Genomic DNA, 21,001 nt, shown 5'->3' with positions numbered 1-21,001 from the left:
ATGTTGGAATTCCGTTCAATTTTCAACTTTGTGATTTTTCCATTCTTGTAACAAGATAATAATCTTCAGTTTCAAAATTTGGCAATCTAGAATTTTTATCTTGATAAACCTTCATGATTATTCTATTCTTGATTTTAGCACGTTTTTTCTAGCTGTGTATATAGTATCTATATCTGACAATTAGAGTTATTCATAGTGCATTAACTAGATAGCTAAGCAGGCTTTTGTTATTGTAATTGAATCAAAATTGTAGCATCTTGTCTGCCAAATTTGCATTTTATGCATCGTAATTAAGTGACAAAGAACTGAAACTGTGCCGCACAACTGTATTCAATTGCAGCACGTTCGATGACTGCTATGTGTGTGTGTGCGAGGGTGTGTGTGTGTGAGTATTAGAGCCACTAAACAAACAAATATGCTCGCAATGGGCTTTAATTTATACAATAAACACACACATATTGGGGCGTCTAATGGGCGCTGTGAGACAGACACCACATTATTGACTAGTACCCCACATACACACACACACACACTAGCACACACACCCGCACACACATATACAACACACCCACACTCTGATAGCAGCACGTGACCCGTTGGCATTGAGTGCTTTTGTTTGCGCTGCGGCCAAATCAATTAAAAATTACGCATACGCACTGTAAATATTTGGCACGCGCAGCGCCATTTGCACAACGTACGCAAAATATTTGCTAATTTTTGAAGCATTTCGATAATTAAAGCGATGAGGCGCACACACACACACACACACACACATCGAAGCGAATCGATACATCGCATCGGCTGCAGCATATAAATCAACACACACATGGAAAAACAATGGAAATTGACGCATAAATTTTCGTTGTTGAAATCAAAGATTGATTTAATGTTAATTAAAGGGAAATTGTTTGCTCTCAAGCATGTGTGTGTGTGCATACACACAAAATACTTCTTTTTTAACCATTTCTCGACTCCTTTTTTCCATCTGTGACAAGTGAAATGAATCTCTCTGCTCAATGGCACAAAAGTTTCCCCAGCCTGCAAAGTAAACACACACAAAGCACACTCAACTTTGGCTGGCAAGTAGCAAAACTTTGACTGTGATGCAACGCAACAGCAACAGCAACAACAACAACTTTTGGTGTTGGTATGTGTCTGTCTGTGTGTGTGTGTGTGAAAGTGCGTTTGTTTGTGGGGAATGTCACAACTTTTGCATGTCTGTTTGTCTGACTGCGAGTCACTCTGTGTCTCCCTCTCTTTCTCTCTCTCTTGGAATATCTCTACACCCGTCTGTCTGCCACTATCTAGTACTCCATCTGTCTGTCTCGGCGGCAGCGTGTATGCTTGCCGCTGCTGTTGTTGGTGCCGCAAAAGTTTAGGGCAAATATGCAAGACTCTCGCAAAGCTCGTGGCATGCGGCAAACATCAACAACATTCTTTTTACTCTGTTTTTGGCTACTCACGAAATACCAATAGGGAATTCAAGCGCATCAAAACTCAACGAATGAACAATACACTGCTAGTGAACTATATTCCAAAAGAAATGCAAATAAATTAGCATAAAAATGAAGTAATTAAAGGTAAGATTAAGCAACAAATATACTGAATCTTTGGCATTACAAACACTAATGAAAATTCAAAATCAAATTTTAAATAGTCCTAAAGAAAAATAAAACCATAAGTTAGTGGGAAATATTTCAAAGGTTTCAGCAGAAGAAGAAAACTTAAATAATATACAAGATTTGCTTCTAAATATGAAAAGTATAGCATAAGAGAACTATATACCAAATCAATTACAATCGGTATAAACATAAACTAAATAAAAGGCTAGATTAATAAAATAACATACGAATTCTTTGGCATTGCAAAAACTATTGAAAATTGAAAACTAATTTTACATGTTCTTAGAATTGCTTGAAGAATTATTGAAGACAGAATTAGTATGAAATATTTCAGACATTTTACCTCTATCCAACTAAAAGCTATGTAAAGAAGTATATTGAAATCTTAAGTTACCAAACTGGAGCTAAAATAAAGAAAATGTTCATAAATGTGTCTAAAACTATGAATAGAAAAAGGAAATTTTTTTCAATTCGTAAATTTTCGACAATAATTTCATAAGAAATATTTTTTTTTATGTATTTAAAGCACAGCATTTTGTGCGCCTAACATTATATTTTAGAAAAGTATTTATCGATCGAAAATTTAAAGATTTATTTTCAAAACGTTTACAAAATTAAAAATCAAACTTTATTTAGTACAAAATACAAAATATTCATAAATAAAATGAGTGCAAACAAGTGAGCTATCTAAATAATTTAAACCATATTTCATTATCTAAGAAACAAACTAATTTTAATATATATTTTCATTTATTCATAAAGTGCCCAATAATTCAAAAGTATTTAATTAATACAGAATTTAAAGCATCCCTCTGGCCATAAAGTAAAACTATGGCAAATAAAAACTTTGAAACATTTGAAATAAATATTTTGTTAAACCCATTTAACTGAATACTCTTTATGTTTGAAACATTTAAAAGAAGTTTTTTATTAAACACACTAACCGAACACTCTTTATGTTCATGTTGGCTGCGATGATGAATGAAAAACTGTTTGGCATCTCGGGAGATCCACAACTCGATTAGATTAGCTAAGTAGCACAATTTGGCAGTTCTCTTATGACTGCATAGAGCATATTGTGCAACCGAAAATGAACTTGTGCATTTATCTTGACGCAGACGCAGCCAAGTTTGGCTGATTGCAGCCATGAAGAAAGCGAAAGAGATGCGCAACGCAACGAGTGTCGAGTGTCGAGTGTCGTGCAATATTTTTTGTGACATTTATATCTGAGCTGAGCTGAGCTTCCTGCGACGCTCTGTTCTCTGTTCTCACTCGCTGCAGACATTTAAAAATTTATGCAATAAAGTTAGCTGCCAGAGCCAAAAACTCTTGAGCAGATGGCTGAGCTCGGTAAGTGCACACATAAGTTTTTGCGCCCAGGCTTTTTGAAGGTCAAGGCAGTCCAAAAGCGCCTTGAGTTTTAATTCTATGAAAGAGAGAGAGGGGGAGATAAAGAGGGAGAGGAAGAGAAAGCTGCTGCTTCTGCCCACTAGCAAATAAATCAGCAACACTTGACAGACGCACTGAAGTTACTAATTTAATTTACATTTTTAATTTATTTTTTATTTTTTTTTTGTGTTGCACGCCCGTCAAGTGAATAAGTAATGAATTTACAACTTCTCAAGAATTTCAAATTAAAAACAATAACACACAAGAGCAAGTCTATGTCCAAGTCCAAGTCGAAGTCCAAGTTGAGTTGTGGACCCAGGAGTAAAAGCAAGCGCAGCCTGTGCAAATTAGAGAGAAAACGAACAGCGAACAAAACATGAAACAGGTGCGTTTGCATATTCATCTCGCTCGCCAGTTTCTTTCAACGCAAATGACTAATTAAAAAACTGTAGTGGGCGTGGCAGTTAGTCAGCAACAGCAACAGCAACAGCAACGATAATATTACATAACGAATCAGCTTCATTTCCCATTTGCCCCTCGAGGCGCTTTAAAAACTTGACTTTTTAAAGTTGCGCTGAAAAGTATGCTACACTTTTTTGCCCTCCCATTTTTGCTGTGCTGCTGTTTGCGTGTCGCAATCATTGCGCGCTCCCTGGTTACTGTCATTTGCACCTCTTACATCTGCAAAAATGTCGGCCACAGTCTCATGCATATGCAAATTGCATTTGCACTGCAACACAGTTCTTCCTCCTCTCCTCTGCTCACTCTTCAGGTGAGATCAAGGCAGAAACACGAATGCCACTGATGCTTGACCATTGCAAGGGCAAGGCGTTGCTTGCACTTCTCTCACTCTCTCTCTTTCTCTTTCTCGTTCTCGTTCTCTGTGTGCGTGGCAAAAGTCACGCCGAATGACAAATCACAACCTGTGTGTGAGATTGTTTGTGGGGGGGGGAGACTCATAACACAGATTAACGTATGGGAATAAGAGCAAGCAAGCGACGTGTTTGTCTTTTTGTCTTCGGGGACTCAGCATCTCAACTACACGTGTCTCTTGTTATTGTTTCTTTTTGTTTGACATCTGACATTTTATGCCGTATTGCTGGCTAAATGAATTAGTGCCAAAAACAAAGCAACTCGCAACTAAATCGAATTAAGAAGTGACTTAACTTTAAAGCATAAATTATGATGAATCTTAAGAGTCTCAGTCAATGTTAAGTGTCAATAATTACGTATACGCTACGTTGCCTGCATCGCTTACATTTTAGAACAATTAGTTTGAAGCGGCTGCGAGTCAAACGCGGGTCGTTCACTTGACCTTCTCGAGTATAATTAAAGAGGTTTTTTTTCTTGCCATTTGCCAGCATAAAAAAAACACACCCCTTTTGTTCCGACTTGTTCAACAATTTTTATAATATATATATATTTTTATTTTTCTTCTTTTTTTTCTAGACTGCAATTCCATAGAAGCGAAGGAGGAGAAGAAGGTTTGGCAGCAGAAAGCGAAGCGTAAAAATTAACTTTGTTAAAAAGTACGCACTTTTGTGAGATTTTTCTGCTCAAATGTCCATTGAGCAAAAAAAGCAGCGGCAAAAGCGAAAAAGTTACACAAAAAAAAAAAAAAAAACATGGAAAAAAATAACAAAAACAAAAACGACGAAGCGAAAGAAAAAAAAAATTTGTAACGCAAAATGAAAATTAAACGATGCTTAAAATTACTTTTTCGTCAAACTCTTTACGCGCTTGCCAGCACTCACCGTGATATTGTGGCATGCCCTTCATGTTGTTCTTGTTGTTCTTGTTCTTCTTGTTGTTGTTCTTGCTCCGCCGTTGGGTCAGTGAAAAATTTGTTTGAGCTGCTGCCACTGGGTTTGTTTTTTTTTATGCTGCTGCCATTGTTGTCATCGTTGTTTTCGTTTCGCCTTCTGGAATAGATAAAAACATTGCTTTAAACTTGAATAAATTGAAGTGGCAAAGCAAAAACAGAAATGTGAATTAGCTAAACTCGTTGCTTAGCTCATAAGTAATCTCTATAGAGCATTTATTTATTGTACTCAAGATGCTAAGTAATTTAATAAGATTGTGCATTTGTCTATTATAATTATTGTGTGAATAATATTAAGATTCGAATCTGGTAAAATAAATCAAATTTGTTATTTTTAATCCATAATATCAAGGTAATCTCGTTAAGCTTATAATAAATCACAAATATATGCAGGTCAATCACTTTCCAACTTTCTAAACACAGTGACTATAAGATATATAGATATAGTTTTTGTGTGTTTTACTTTCGCCACTGCAAATTGAATAACAAGCGTAATTCTAAAGCTAGAGTCCCGAAATTTTAGTACAGACAACAAAAACTATGGGATATTTTATTCCTGGTTCCGATCGGATAACAATTGTAGAAGTTCCGTAGGAAACACTTTTGTATGTTTTGGTATATTTTGACTTTTCTGGTATATTATAATGTAGTACTTCAGCGGTATACCAAATGTGGCTTTCGGTATATTTCAGTATTTTCCAATATATTATTATTATTATTATTATTTTAATAATACCACATATGATATCTGATGATGAATGTAGTATACATCAATATATCAAATATATCCCTTAGTATATTTTCAGTATTATTTTGGTATATTTTAAGATAAATACCGCATTATTATGCGTTTATTCAAATGGGGTAGCGGGTATCTCAAAGTCGACCATACTCGAATGTAGCTTTAATATTTGTTAAGCTTATAATAAATTTAGCACAAATAAAATTACATTATTAAATCTTCAATTTTTTTTTTCCTACTTTTTATGCTGTCTATAAACAGTCAAAGCTGCCTTCGAATTGCGCTAGAAAATTATGTGATTTGCTTTGAATATTTAAAGCTTTATTCTCCTTTATTTAATTGCAATTTTTAATTAAATGAAAGTAGGAGTGGGAGGCAGGAAGAGAAGAGAATATACAATTGAGGTGGTGTAGCTACAATTGTGGCTGGGGGACATTAGAATGTTAATGAAGCTACATTAACATATGACGCTCATAAAAAGGTATTAGCTGACACACACACGCAGTTCGCTTGCATTTAGTTGAACGCGTAGTTAAGCCAAACACACACACACACACACAGGTAGGACTCAACAGGACTTATTTGGTATGGTACCTGCTGACCACATAGCTTTGTTGCCGCTTTTGCCTTTTGTCGCATAATCCCCCCATGGACACAGAGTGTGTTGGGGAAGGGGGAGGGGAGATGGAGAGGGAGATACTCGTGAGGGGGACAAACACACATGCTGACAGACTTACTTATGTCTGAGGCCAAATGCCATAAGGTTTAAATAAAAGTTGGTTGCTGCTACCACAGGATATCAACTTTCGCCGCACACACACACACACACACACACACACACACACACACACACACACACACACACACACTAAAGCGAGGGCTAGGTGCCTACAAGTTGTGCAGATCAGAGTGGATCACAGTGGAACAAAGTTTGTGTGTGGAATTAAGCTAGTTTCAAAATAATTTATCACATCAAATTAGTAACGAGAATGTTGGTTGCATAGTTCAAAAAATTGCGAGCGAGAGAAGAGTTATTTTTTAAGCATGTTTGAGACTCTAATAAAATTTGCTTAGATTCCAAAAGGTCATGCCAAAAGAGTAATTTAATATGCTATGTAAAAATTAAATTAAAAATAGCATGAATTATTTTATAATATCTAAAATTCTATCACATTAGAGAGAAATTAAAGTGGAAAAAATAAAAAATTAAATGAATTGTACGTAAATATTTTTTAGCACTTTAATCTTTGACTAACTAACTAACTTAATATTCTATGAAGCCTTTGACAAAAAATAAAGTTGAAATAAAGCGTGTATTATATTACACACTAAAATCTAATTGTATCACATGAATATTAGCAATGTTCATCGAAGAGTGAAAAAGTAAAGAACAAAAAAACATCAATAAAATTTATGTAGATATTTTTTTTTAGCACTTTGATAGAGTAACTTAATATGCTATACAAATTTGTATTATTTATTTGCTTTATTAGATGTAATACTTAATTTAAGTATAATATAAAAAACACTTGCCGTTGTGGTTTTGTATGATATTTTCTATGAAAACTAAAACCTTTGTAATTATAGATAAAAACTAAACTTTAACAAAAATGTGATGCCCTCAATAAGCATCACTTTTTTTGTAGTCAAGCTTTTAGCAATTGAAATGTAACTTTATCCACATTAAAAACATAAACTTTAACAAAATATAAGCTGCATTGATATGCTGTTTAAAATTCATATGTTATGGAATATTTCAAGCACACCTCGGACTCGTATTTAACTATTGAATTAGTTAGCATTTCTCGTTTCCATATTTATTCAGTTGCTTTGTGGCTTCTTGCTGGGCTCCAAGTTAATTTGGTGTTTTCGCTAAGCCAAATAGGAGCAGTCCACCACGCATGTTGGATGTAGATGGATGGATGACCTGCCTGCCACATACTCTCATATAAGGCAAAGCCCGGCAAGTGAGCGAGCACTAAAAACTGGCTTTAGTTCTGCCTGGCTGGCTGCATGTATATTTATGCGAGAACGCACATAAATTGAGAGAGAAAGCAAGAGAGAGACAGAGAAAGGGAGAGGGAGAGAAAGAGAGCCCAACTCGGCTGGAAGCGTTTACATTTTTATGCATAGAAAATGCGCTGAGCCAAGCGCCGCTAATAAGTTGGCTCGAACGTAACAAAAGGCGCTTGCCTTGGCCCCAACCTCACTCCCTTGCTCTCCCTCCTCCTTTCTCCCCCTCTCCACTCACTTAGTACACATTTCACGCATTTTGATATGCAAACAAATGCACTGAATAAACCAGGCAGCGAGCCAGCTGCAAGCCACAAAAGGTGCCCAACAAAAAGCAGTACGAAGAAAATGAAAATTCCAAAATTTGCACGTTAAAACAAAGGAACAATTTAACAAAAAAGCAAATGGCTAACAGCAAACAGCAAAGAGAGAGAGACAGAGAGAGGGAGGGGAAGCAAGGCAGAGGTAAATGCAAACAGGTGCAGGCAACAACAACGAAATGCAGTTCTGAATATGTGAATCAAAATGCATATGCATATGTATATGTAGGTGGAGAGGGAGAACAAGGGGGTCAAAATAAAGGTACATACATCTCCATATACATAATTCAGTCGGCTTGTTTATTAAAAGCACAAACAAAGGCTAAAACAAGCCAGCGAGTTGGCGGCCCAGGAAAAGCACAAGCCGGGGAAAAAGACAACAAAGATGTGAAAGCAGCTGCAACTTTTTAGTGCAAATTTCATAATTTATACTCCCAAATGTGCAGAGCGTATAAGGAATGCATGCATACTTGATGGATATAAGCAGAACGTGACATGAAGACGCCCGAATCGAGCAAACAAATAAAGAATTGTATCCGCCAAAAAGCAGATATAAATACCTAAAACTGAGTGTCTTGGAAAATGCTTTGGATTGTAAGAGGAACAGGTAAACTTTAGCTAACATTTATCAAATTTATATGAAATCGTACTTGGATAGAGTAAATTACTTTAAGAGAAAACAGTCTTTAGCTTCTTTGAACATTTATAATAATAAATAGATCGCATAAATACTGAAGTACACCCAAGGCTATGTTTTTGGTATGTAGTAAATAGTCTTTATGATTCATGAAGATTTGGTTGCATTCTATTATTAAATAAATTGTTTTATATGGAAAATAACGCTTATCGACATGGGATTTTAGTTGCTTCGGCTGACAGTCTCGTTTATATTGAATGTATCAATTAATAATAATGTATCAATAAAATAATATAGTAGTTGGTATAATTTTAGTATTATATTTTTGTGGTATATTAATTTGGAATATTTTGCGCTCTATGGAATATTTTGGATGTAGTACTTTATCAATTTACCAAATATAGTCTTTGGTATATTTTTAGTATTTTTGTAGTACACAAGAATGGTATATTTTAAATATTTTAATATTGGAGTATTTTGAATGTAGTACTCTATCAATTTATCAAATATAGCCGTCTGTATATTTTTATATAAATATGGTATATTTTAAAGCTAATACCGCACTTGAGCACTGTTGCTTTCTTACATGTTTTTATATGACTTCATAGTTTTATGAATTCATTTGAAACTAACTTTGAATGTTATTAAAAGCAAATTTGTTTAAGCAGACTTAAACTTGTTTAACCATTCATAATTTGCATTTAAATACAAATAAAATGCGGAGTGGCCTATGTTAATGTTTTCCAAATTTAAATATTCACAAATTTATTAACATTAGACTAGCATTAAAGTGTAAATCGCTTCCACTGCAGCTCAAGGCAATGCAGCCTGAAGCTCACAAGTTAAATGCTGATTAATGTTCAGCTCTCTTATTTAAAATATCTAAAATCTTTACTAATAATAAAACAAACTTCGCTTATGCTTTCATAAAAAATGTAGGTATATTTTCAAAGAACTACAAAAAAAAATGAAAGACTTGAGCCTTAGGGTAATTGTTTCGTTTGTGCTGAGCAACTTGCTCAAAAGAAGTTGACAAAGTTTATGGATTATGCGACAGGAAGTGCGCCATAAACGGAAACTGGCAACAGGAATTGAAATGCAGCATAATAAATTTATTGACATTTGAAAAGAATTTTAATCTTTTAGTGCATGTTGCATCAGACAAAAAAGAAAATAGAGATAGACAATGAGTGAGAGAGAGAGAAAGAGAGAGAGAGAGAGGGAGAACTTACACAAGTGATAACAAAGTAAATGCTCAGCTAAGCTCAGCTTATGTAAGACACGTGCAGCTGCTTGTGGCACAAGCTACATACATACATATATGAATGTATATATAGTTTTATATTGTGAGTGTGTCATGCTGTTATGCAATCGTTGAAACGCCTTAGAAAATCAATTTGTGGCACAAGACTGCAAGTCTGAAGACAACACGAACATGCAGACCTCAAAAAGAAAGTAAAAGCAAAACAATAACAAACAATTTCGTACAATAAATCCATAAACAAGAGTAAAATCAATTTGATGTGTGTCAGTGGAGCAACAACAATCTGAACAAGTAAGAAAGCTACAGTCGAGTGTGCTCGACTGTCAGATACCCGGTACTACTTAAGAATGAAATCATTACAGTGCGGTATTAATTTGAAAATATACAAAATTAATATACCACAAATAGTACTACAAATATACCAAGGACTATTTTTGGTATATTGGTACATTCTAAATATACTACAGTGTAAAATATACCAAATTAATATACCACAAAATACAAAAAAATAGCAATGATTGCATTAATTACATTGATACATTTCAAATATACCATAGAGTTCAATATATACCAAATTAGTACACCAAAAACATACTAAAAATATGCCAAATGCTACATTTGGTATATTGATACATTCAAAGTAAAAGTATAATAGAATATAAGTATAACAGAATGAAAATATACCAAATTAATATACTTCAAAAATTTGAAAAATATGCGAAAGGCTATATTGGGTATATCGATATAGTCAAAATATACCATATACTAAAAATCTGCCAAATGCTACATTTGGTATATTGATACATTCAAAGTATAATAGGGTGCAAAATATAGCAAATTATTATACCTCAAAAATTTAAAAAATATACCTAATTGGGTATATCGATATAGTCAAAATATACTATATACTAAAAATATGCCAAATAATACATTTGGTATATTGGTACTTTCAAAGTATAACAGAGTGCAAAATATACCTAATTAATACACCTCAAGAATTTGAAAAATATACCAATGACTATATTGGGTATATCGATACAGTCAGAATATACCAGAAAGTGCATAAAATATACCAGATTATCAGACAAAGTCCCTCTACTGACAGACAGACATCTAACCTGTTGAAGCTGATCAAAAATATATATACTTTTTAGGGTCGGAGATGCTTCCTTATGCCCATTACATACATTTCCTTCTCTTCCACCCTATGGATAGCGGGTATAACAACAACTTCAACTCGATACTCTAACTCGAACTCAGTGCGAGTGATTCGAGTGATTTGCCATCCATTTTTGGCTGCTGTTTGTGCACCTGTTGGTTGCTCTGTTCTTTGTTGTCAGGCTGCTCACGTGCCACAGCTGGTGGCTGGTTGCTGTGTCTGTGCCACTGCCAATGGCAATCTCATTAGCCCAGCTGAGTGTCGTCGAATTCATTAGAAAAACAAAAAATGACAGCAGGCATTCAAATAAAAAAGGAACAACAAACAGCCAAGCCAAGCCAAGACGTGCGACATGCGACCTATGACCCCAGCTTTTGCTGCCAACAAATTAAAAGCCATAAAAGGCATCAAATTATGTGAGGCACTTGGGTGTTGCGCTTAAATGGTTCTTCCACCTTCCTCCTCCTCCCACCCACCTACCACAAAAACAGATATATGTGGCACATGCAGCCAAGCCAAGGCAGCGAGTCAAGTCAGCCCAGTCAGTCAGTCAGCGAAGCAGGCTCTGCCTATTTGTTAACCCCAGCGCGCCGGCAAACAAAGTTTTTCAATTTCTGTCGCATAATAAGCGGCACAAAGTCGTCGCCCCCGCCCTCCTCCTTCTGCTCGTCCTGTGCCACCTTTCGTGGCGCCGCGGGAAAATGAAATTATGAATGTGCGTTGGCACAACCGCACCCCAGACACCATCAGGACAGCAGCGTTCCACTCGCTGTTCACCTGGCACCGCTTGGTGTTTTTCCGTTTTCTTTCTTTCTTGCGTTTTTTTCCTTTTTTTGTACTCTTGGTGTGTGCTCATTTTTCTGTCAAGGTGTCATAAATGACGCGGCAGCAACGCTGAGCAGGAGACGCCTCCCACACATGCGTGTAAGTAAAATAAATGAGGCTCGGCACAATGGCAACGACTGTCAGGCCAACAAAAGCCAAATGAATGACACAAGCCACAGCCACAGAGCAACAGCTCCAAAAAAAAAAAATCAAAAAACAACCAAAAACAAAAAAACACATGCAAAAAAAACAAATAAATTAAAATAAGAACTATGAAATACGCTCAAATACCCTGTAGATTAGCTAACGATAAAAAGGAATCGCTTAAATATTCTTTTGCGTATAAGTATGCATAAAAAAATAAAAATGTTTGAAAAACACATTAAAACAAAATTACTAAATAAACAAAAAATAATTGGAACATTTTTTAATTTAAGAAATTGTAAAAATTATTTACAATACTTTTCCACACTCAGTAAAAAGTATCTTTAAAGTAAGACAAACTATGTGAATTGTTAAAATACTTCTTAATTTAAAGTGTAATAATTTTGCATGTTATTTTCATAATGAGTAAAACGCAAAGAATAGTTGAAAACTTTTCTCTTTGCCAAAACTCTAAATGTGATTAGTTAAATATTGCTAAATTAAAAATAATTGTTTCTTTCATAATTTTAGAAAATTGTATTATTAGAAAAATGTATTATCTATATATAATATATAATAATATATATGGATAATAATCAATGAAAATACTTGAAATATTTCTAAAAGTAAATTACCTATTTTTAATAAGAAAAACGTTATTTAAGAATATTATCATTGATGTAATTAGTTAAAATATTTATAAAAGTAATTTTCGAACTTTTCTCCGTAATTAGAAAAACGTATTTATAAAAATTTTTTTATCAACAAACTCTTATTGAAAAGTCGTAAATAAAATTTGTTAAATAACAATAAATACTCCAACTAATTTATGTCTTCCGTGCACTCTACAAAAAAAGTTCGATTTATGCGTCAACATTTCATAGGGTATCAAATGGCAAAAAGGTCACACACTCATTTTGTTTATGACATTATTTGCATATACACAAAAGCAGGGCCAACATTATTCATGTGGCCAACAACAACAACAACAACAACAACAACAGAAAGTAGCGAGAGAGTAAATTTAATTAAAGAGATTTACTCAGCAAATTCAAGTGTCTACAAAACACAGAGAGTTGAACGCGTGACTTGATCAACCATTTTACCATTTACCTTTCAACATTCAACACTTGTGTTTTTGTTTTTGTATGTTAAAAGTATGCACAACCCAATCACGTTTCACAAAATTGTATTGTATCTGCTTGAGGTGTGCTTTCACAGGCTGTGTTCTCAAATTATCGTAGCGATTAAGTTGATGGCCAGTCGTATACGCAATTTAAAGTCTTCAGAGCACGTGCTTATCACTGGTCTAGAAGGATGGGGAGAAGGAGGAAAGTCTTTGTCTTTGTCTTTGCCTTGACTATTTTAACTGACAATTTCAACTAATTTGCTCAACGCTGACGCCCAATAAATCTCTGTGCGCAAATCAACTGTGCCAAGTGCCACACCCACAATCAAGCAGAGTCCAAACTCTGGCCACAGGAGCCATCTTCATTCAGACACACACACAGAGACACAGACAACTACAAACTACAATGGCGTCGCTCTCGTTCGGTACTGCAAAGAAATGTAATTTGATGTAATTGAAACCATTTTCGTGTTAATTAAACTCTTCTCTTCTCCCCTTCTGTTGTCCCTTTCCTTCGTCCTTCTTTTTTTCCACTGTGTTCTTTGTATTTCAGCTCTCTCTCTCTGAATGCTTCTTACAGCATTTACTCTTCTTCCACGTTGCTGTTGCGGGCTTAAAGCATTTTACACTTGCCATTAACGTTCCGTGCGCCCAAAGTGACAGCCGCAATGAAAACAAAGACGCGGGGCCAAGCACAAGTCATCGCCCACAGGCAAAACGGTGTGAAGGGGCAAATGAGGTTTGAGTTGGGTCCGAGAACTTACTTCATCGCCATTGCAGTCATTAAATTGGATTTCTTTGCACTCTCTCCTTCGCTTTGCCTCTGATGAAGGGTTCTTTGAAGGAGCAGCACAACGAAGAAGACTACGCACTTGAACGCACTGTGATTCCCGGCTACTAAATGAGTATTTTGAATAACAAGCTTGGGACCTAACTTGACTTTATGTGTGTGTGTGTGTCTCTGCTAATTGAAGTTGCAGAGCAAATAAGACTTGCAATTGGAACCAGTTTAATGCTCAAATAATATTTATGTTCATTTTCATTTGCCATATGCAATATTAATTTCCATTAATTGTTAATTTCATTTATTATGAGCAGTTGTATTTTTTTTAGGCTTAAACAATTAATGATGTCCGTTTTAAATGTTTTAAGGCAAAAAATATACATTTTAATTAATGGCATTCGCTAAGAAAGACTTGCAATTGAAACAAGTTCATACCAAATATATTATTATTATACATTATTATATGTGTATCCCATAGGTTGAATCTGGTATACTCTATGATGTATTTTGAGTGTAATAGCATACCAAATATACCAAATGAAGCTTTTATTAGGCTATATTTGGTATATCGCTATAGTATTTCTATATATTAGTAGTTTATCGAAATACCAACTATAAGATTCAATATATTTTAGTATTTTGGGTATCGTAATTTGGTATATTAATAGAATGTTTGTATTACCATATATACCAAAAGCATACTTATACCAATTTAATATATCATATAATATAAAATATACCAGACATAAATAGATACTCCAAATATACCAAAAAATATACCAATGGCTATATTTGGTATATTGATTTAATAATTCTATATAGTAGTACTATATCGAAATACCAACTGTAACATTCGGTATATTTAAGTATTTTTGGTATCTTAATTTGGTATATTCATAGAATATGTTTTTATTAACATATGTTATATAACATATAATATAAAATATACCAGACAAATAAACACCAAATATACCAAAAAACATAAAAATATACCAATGACTATATTCGGTATATCGATTTAGTAATTCTATATAGTAGTACTATATGGAAATACCAACTGTAACATTCGGTATATTTAAGTATTTTGTGAATTGATATAAAAAATATATATATCCATATATTTTTAGAAGTTTTAGTTTTGTTGAAAATGGGTAGCGAGTATGTCACAGTTGAGCACACTCCGCTGTAACATTCTTATTTGTATAATATTGATTTTTAGTTTAATTATTCATTTTTAATATCCATTAATTGTTAATTTCATTTATTAGCTCCAGCTATATTTTTTCAACGTTTACAAAATTAACAAACTGCGCTTTAAATGCGAATACTTTAAATCACAGAATATACATATTAATTGATGGCATAAATTCAAGCAAAAATATGCTCTAAGCTTTCTTATCCGTGCAATTCCCTAAAGCGGCAATACACTTTGAGAGGATTTTTATTGTATTTGAGCTCGGTCGTCGGTCGTCGGTCTCTGGTCGCGGGTCGTTGCCATTATTGACACATTAATCAAACAATGGAGAAGTACTTTCAATTTATTTTACCGCGACACACACAGTTCCATTCAATTTTTAAGCGTCGCATTTATAAAACAGACAAAACGCAGACAGAGCGAGAGAAAGAGAAAGGAGAGGGAGAACAAAAGATGACCACTTCAGAAATGCAGCAGCGAAAAAAGTAAAGCAAACAAGAGACAGAAAAAGTGAGGTAGGTAGAGAGAGAGAGAGTGGGAAACAAATAGATAGACAGACAGTGACTGCAGTTTGACCCAGGACTCGGCTGTTTGGGCCAAGTTTTTGTGCGCTGTGTGTCGCTCATTAGCTTTCATTATAGATATTGACTGGCTGACTGGACAAAAGTGTTTGACTGACAGCCAGGAAGCGAGACACAGAGAGAGAGAGAGAGAGAAAGAGTGAGAGATAGACAGACAGGTGAGCCGGGTGCATATGACAAATTAGGTTGATTGCTTTGGGAGCATCGCGTTGGCAATTGAAATCGAGCAGCGAGGAACGAATAACGAACAACGAGACACTGACATGAGATAGAGGCGGGCAGACAGCGGACAGCGGACAACGGACTCTTGTCAGCAGAGTCGACGGTGACGGCTTTCAATTAAGCGGCTCTTAATGTACTTTTCATTTAATTTGATTCATCTATGTTGATAACAACAGCTTGCCAGGTCATTTGCATTCCAGCTGCACACAGAACACAACACAACACAACTCGAAAGAAAGAAAAGTCAAGCAGAGCATAAAATTACGATTGCTTTGCATATTTTTAGCGCTTTCGCATAACTTGAAATGCTGACGGCGAAAATAGCAACAACAAGAACAACAACAAAAGGCAGCCACATACTTTCAGCTTAATAGTCATAAATTTTGCTTTATGCCCAGTTCCAGTTTCAGTTTCAGTTCCAGTTCCACAATCTCCATTTCTCTCTTGCCCTTTTTTTTTGTGTTTGTTGCCGTCTCTTTTTTAAGCCCGACCTCATTTCCCAGAAATTGTTTCGCTCGACTTTAGCTCTTTGCATTGCTTTCGCTTTGTGTGTTTGTGTGTATATATATTTATTATTCGTCGTGTTTTATTTTTATTCGCACTGAAATTTAACGCCACATATTTTGCATTTGCACATTCATCACATCGTATTGCATTTCAATTTGCATTTGGCTTTGGCTTTGACGCCCAGTGCCACAAAACATGCATAAAACATTTATTGAGCCCAGCCCCCAGACCCCAAAATGTATGCTATACTTTTTTCTCTTCGTCCATTCTAATCATCTATTAAACCACAATTATTTACTCTGTGTGTAAATTGTTGTTTCTCTCTCTCTCTCTCTCTCTCTGTCTGTGCGATGGCTTTAAATCATTGAACCATGTCCAGGGGGCGTTTATAATTGTTATCGCTTTGCCACGCCTTCGATTTTCAGGGGCTCAACAACAAGTTAAGCGCGTTGTGCGCCAAATTCAATATAAATTATATATTCAATTATCAATTAAAATGTGTGCTAATTTGATTTATCTTCAAGTTAATAAACAATTACTCCACTTGATTTAATTCATTGCGAATTTTAGTGGTCCAATTAATTTTATTTCCAAAAACTCCGTATGAAAAATGTTTGTTTAGTTAACTGCTTTGGATTCTAATAAAATGCTGTGATAGAATTAGCTAAGCTTCGTCGTTTGAATGTGTAAAATATTTGGCGTTGCTTTGAATCGCAATGAGAGCGACACATTCATATAATTCACACCCCAGCGGGAACTGACCCAACGCTTTTTTTTCGCTCCCGTGAGGAATTTCTTGGCTCTTTGTCTCCACGCATTCTCGAGGGCATTTAAATTTTTGAACAACCCATAAATTATGCGCTTTATCAGCGATAAAAAGTAAATACAGTTGTTGCTACAAACGCCTACTAGGCGTGGCCCCTTAACCTCCCTCCTCCCTCCTCCCCCCTCATCAACAGTCCAACACATTCCCCAGCTGTCCCACGGCTCACCAAAAAAAAAAAAGACGTGTAAATGAATAATTCAAAGTGTCCTGCAACATTGTCCTGTGCTCTGAGTGTGTTTATGTGTGTGTGTGTGTGTTTGGGTAATGCGTAAAGCACGCAAAAGATTACACATACCAATGCAGGCACGCATGTTTCTCTTTGACTCTCTCTCTCTCTCTCTCTCTCTGTGTTTGAGACTGTAGTTAACGCTTTATCTGAGGGGTGCCAAACCAACGACAACGACTGGCAAATATTTAACATTGGCATATTTTTCACACACACTCTCAAACACACACACGCACACACGTACAGTGAGTGGCTGCTCTGTCTGCCACGCCCCTTGACCATTTTCCACCTGGCTTATGCATGTTTTATCTTGCCCACGTGGAATTTGCGTGCGTTTAAACGTTTTCGATAAGGTTTCGCTTTTAACCCGCAGACGCTTCCCCTTCCTCCTGCCTCCCCCTCTTCCCATCCCCCACAACTTATGGGTGTGTGTGTGGGGCATATTTGTGTGTGCGTGCTAAGACCTTTGGCTGATAAAAAGCATACCTTTGCCTGAACAATGCACAAGAGCGTTAACTTCCATTGCCAGCTTCGAGAATTTAAACCAAAATTTTGCGCAAAAGTGTTGCCCAAAGTGCCGAGGCCCATAAAGTGCTTAAAGCAATTGGAAAAATTGCCCCAAACTCTCCAGTTTTCTCCCTCCCAGCTATATATTGACTGAGTGCGGTTGTCTGGCCTCCGTCTCCTGCTTTTCCTATACATTTCTTCTTCTGCTCGTTCGTTTCGTGTTATTAAACACGGATTAAGTGGCAGACTCCGCGTGGCTTGCATGCGCATAAATTATAATGCAACGCTTACTGCCAACTGCCAGCCACGCCCCTGAATCCTTGTGCATATATATTTTCGGTTCGCCTTTGCCGTCGCCCATTTTTCATCCTTTGTTTGGCACACAATTTTATGCTTAATATGTCGGCAGTCACATGTGTGTTTGTGTGTGTGTGCCCCGAAACGATATCAGACTAACTCCAGGAGCAGGACTCGACCTGCAGCTGGACTTCGACCTCTACCTGCACCTGCACCCGTAACTGTAACCAAAGCAGCGGCTCCTTTAACTCTATCCGTATCCATGTCCACACACAAACGGCTATCGCAGCACATGCAATATTTAAATTGCACCTGCCCCGCTTTCCCATCCATTGACAACAGCCAACGGGCAACAGCAACGGGCAACGGCAACGACCATGGCATTGATCAGAGGACAGAGCCAGGACAGCATGTAAGGAGTGCATAAATTCAGGAAAGATTCACAAAAACAAAAAGAGAGACTGCATGTCAAGTAAAACAAAGCACAACGAACGTCAGCTGCATTTTGGTAACTGTCACAACAATCGATAACAACAACTAAGGCTGCTTAGGGGTTAACTTCAGCTGCACTTTTGAATACAAAGTACATATATAGAGCAGAACAAAGCACAAGATTTGCTCTTTAATGTGCAGATTACATGCTTTCCATTTCAAGGGCAGATAATTCGTAAAATATTTTATAGTTTCACGGTCTGCTTTAGAGATTTCCATTTAAATGACATTAAATACAAAAAAAATACTAAAATAACATGCTAAAAAATACTGATATTATTAGTATATAAAAGAGAACAGCTTTTCAATGATGTTGATTTCCATGAAATTTCATAAAAATAAATACCAAAAGAATATACTGAAAAATACAATAAACAAATACTATAACTACAAAAGAACAGCTTTCTGATTTTCATAAAATTTTGGAAAAATAAATACTAAAATAAAATAGAAAAAAAAACGAATACAGTTTTCTACTTCAGAGATTTCGATTTTAATGAAATTTAATAGAAAAACATACTAAAATAAAATGCTAAAATTATAAGAGATTTCCATTTCCACGAAATTACAAAAAAAAAAATAAATACTATAAAAATATACCAAATAAAATACTAATAACAATAATAAGTAAACGAAAACGGCATTCTGCTTCAGATATTTCGATTTCCATTAAATATACCAAAAATAAAAATACAGAAAAGATTTTACAAAACTAAATACTGCAATATACTAAATAAATACCATTAATATCTACAAATAACAGATTTTTGCTTTACAGATTTCCATTTAAATAAAACTTAATCTAACAAATACTCAAATAAAATACCAAGAAACAAAAGAAATAAATACTACAATATACTAAATAAATACAAAAAATGTCACAGAGCTTCTTTATTTAATTATCATTAATAATAAAATTGAAAAAATACTTATATAAATTTAAGAAATATCTATTCAGTGTACACTACATTTTAGTAGAACTTTAGTAGAACAATAAAAACATTTAACGATGTTAAACTAATATTAAAATATTTATATTAATGTCGACTTTCTTAAAGTTCAAAAACAAAGTTAAAATCTTTTAGATAACTGACCCAGTTTCACTGATCTCTCATTTCCAAGAAATCCAACTAAAGCAAATATTTGAATAAAATGCACTTTCCCAATTGCATCACAAATAATTTTTATGCGAATCAAATTGCTGTCTAGAGAGACAAAACACTTGACTTCAAACTATGTCTTTCTCGAAGTTAGCCAGAATTGTTGTGGTAAAATGTTTCCCTTTGGTCAAATTACAGAATACTTCGGATGTGTAATAGTATAAAGCTAATTTTGTAATGAATAAATAAATATTTGCAGAAATGTAGATTTGGCAAAAAACAATTTTGTCTTTTTGCAATTGGGATCCGAGAAGTCCTTTTCGATATGCGGCACTTGAACATTTGCAGCACATTTCAAGAGAGACAGCTTTCACTCACACACAGTTTACACATGTCGCCAGGCTCTAAACACACACAGACATAGAAAGAGAGAGAACACTGGGAGACTAAAAACAATAGATTATTGGCATTGCTGTTGCATAAATTTGAGCATTTTGTTGGCCAGCAGAGCAGAGCTTCGACTCTCATTGTTAGCAGTTGCATGCCACAAACGCTGAAACAACATGCACTTAAAAAACCCGTCTACCCTCGGTCCCCCTTCGTTTTCGAACACTCGTTGCCAACAACAATCTAATGGCTCTTTGTATTTGGTAGTTGTCGACGCTAAGCAAATAAACAAAATGCTTGTTGATATTTTGTGGCAGCCAATGAAGCAAACAGCTGTCCGCCTCAGTCCGTCCTGTCTGGACTGTTTGTCCGGATTGTCTGTCCGTCTGTCTGTCCGTCTGTTTCTCTGCTTGCTTGTCCTGTTCGTCCTGTTGGCCTGCAGCAAAATCGACAAAATCAACAAGACCAGAACTCACAATGAAGGACGTTCCTTTCCCTCTACTCTCTCTCACTCTCTCTTTATCTATCCATCTCTCTCGCTTTGGCAAAACAAAGCAGCTTTCAACTGCGGCATAATTGCAAACAAAAACGGCAAATACTCTTATGCAGCCAGTGGCCAATGTGAATGCGAATCCGTATCCGAATACAAATGCAAAAGTTTCTACTCGCTTTCCATATGCCCCAATTGATCCTCTGGAACGCTATCGCATTTCACTTATAGCTGTCACGACTTTCTCCCCGTGCTAAGCGCATCAAACTTTAAACGCGTTCAACTGTCTCGCGTTCTTCCCGATTCTATCTCACTCACTGA

The 21,001-nt window shown here is 35.5% G+C and overlaps 1 protein-coding gene and 1 long non-coding RNA gene across 2 annotated transcripts in view; one reads left to right on the top strand and one right to left on the bottom strand.

Annotated features, from left to right (window-relative positions):
- The first annotated feature begins 212 nt into the window (after positions 1 to 212).
- LOC132786523 (uncharacterized) lies at positions 213 to 4,777 on the top strand. Its single transcript, XR_009632450.1, has 3 exons — positions 213 to 385; positions 3,217 to 3,396; positions 4,461 to 4,777. It is a non-coding gene; the product is annotated as an uncharacterized LOC132786523 (long non-coding RNA).
- A 27-nt stretch (positions 4,778 to 4,804) lies between these two features.
- LOC132786458 (coiled-coil domain-containing protein 96) overlaps positions 4,805 to 21,001 on the bottom strand; it is a 79,271-nt gene continuing 63,074 nt past the window's right edge. The window contains exon 2 of the mRNA XM_060793002.1: positions 4,805 to 4,933. Within this exon, the coding sequence (XP_060648985.1) occupies positions 4,910 to 4,933 (24 nt within the window). The 3' untranslated portion in view covers positions 4,805 to 4,909. The remainder of the gene's footprint in view (positions 4,934 to 21,001) is intronic.

The sequence above is a fragment of the Drosophila nasuta genome, chromosome 2L (assembly GCF_023558535.2).
Source record: "Drosophila nasuta strain 15112-1781.00 chromosome 2L, ASM2355853v1, whole genome shotgun sequence".
NCBI lineage: Eukaryota > Metazoa > Arthropoda > Insecta > Diptera > Drosophilidae > Drosophila > Drosophila nasuta.
The sequence above is the reverse complement of the archived record's forward strand: the minus strand, read 5'-3'. Positions and strand labels throughout refer to the sequence as shown.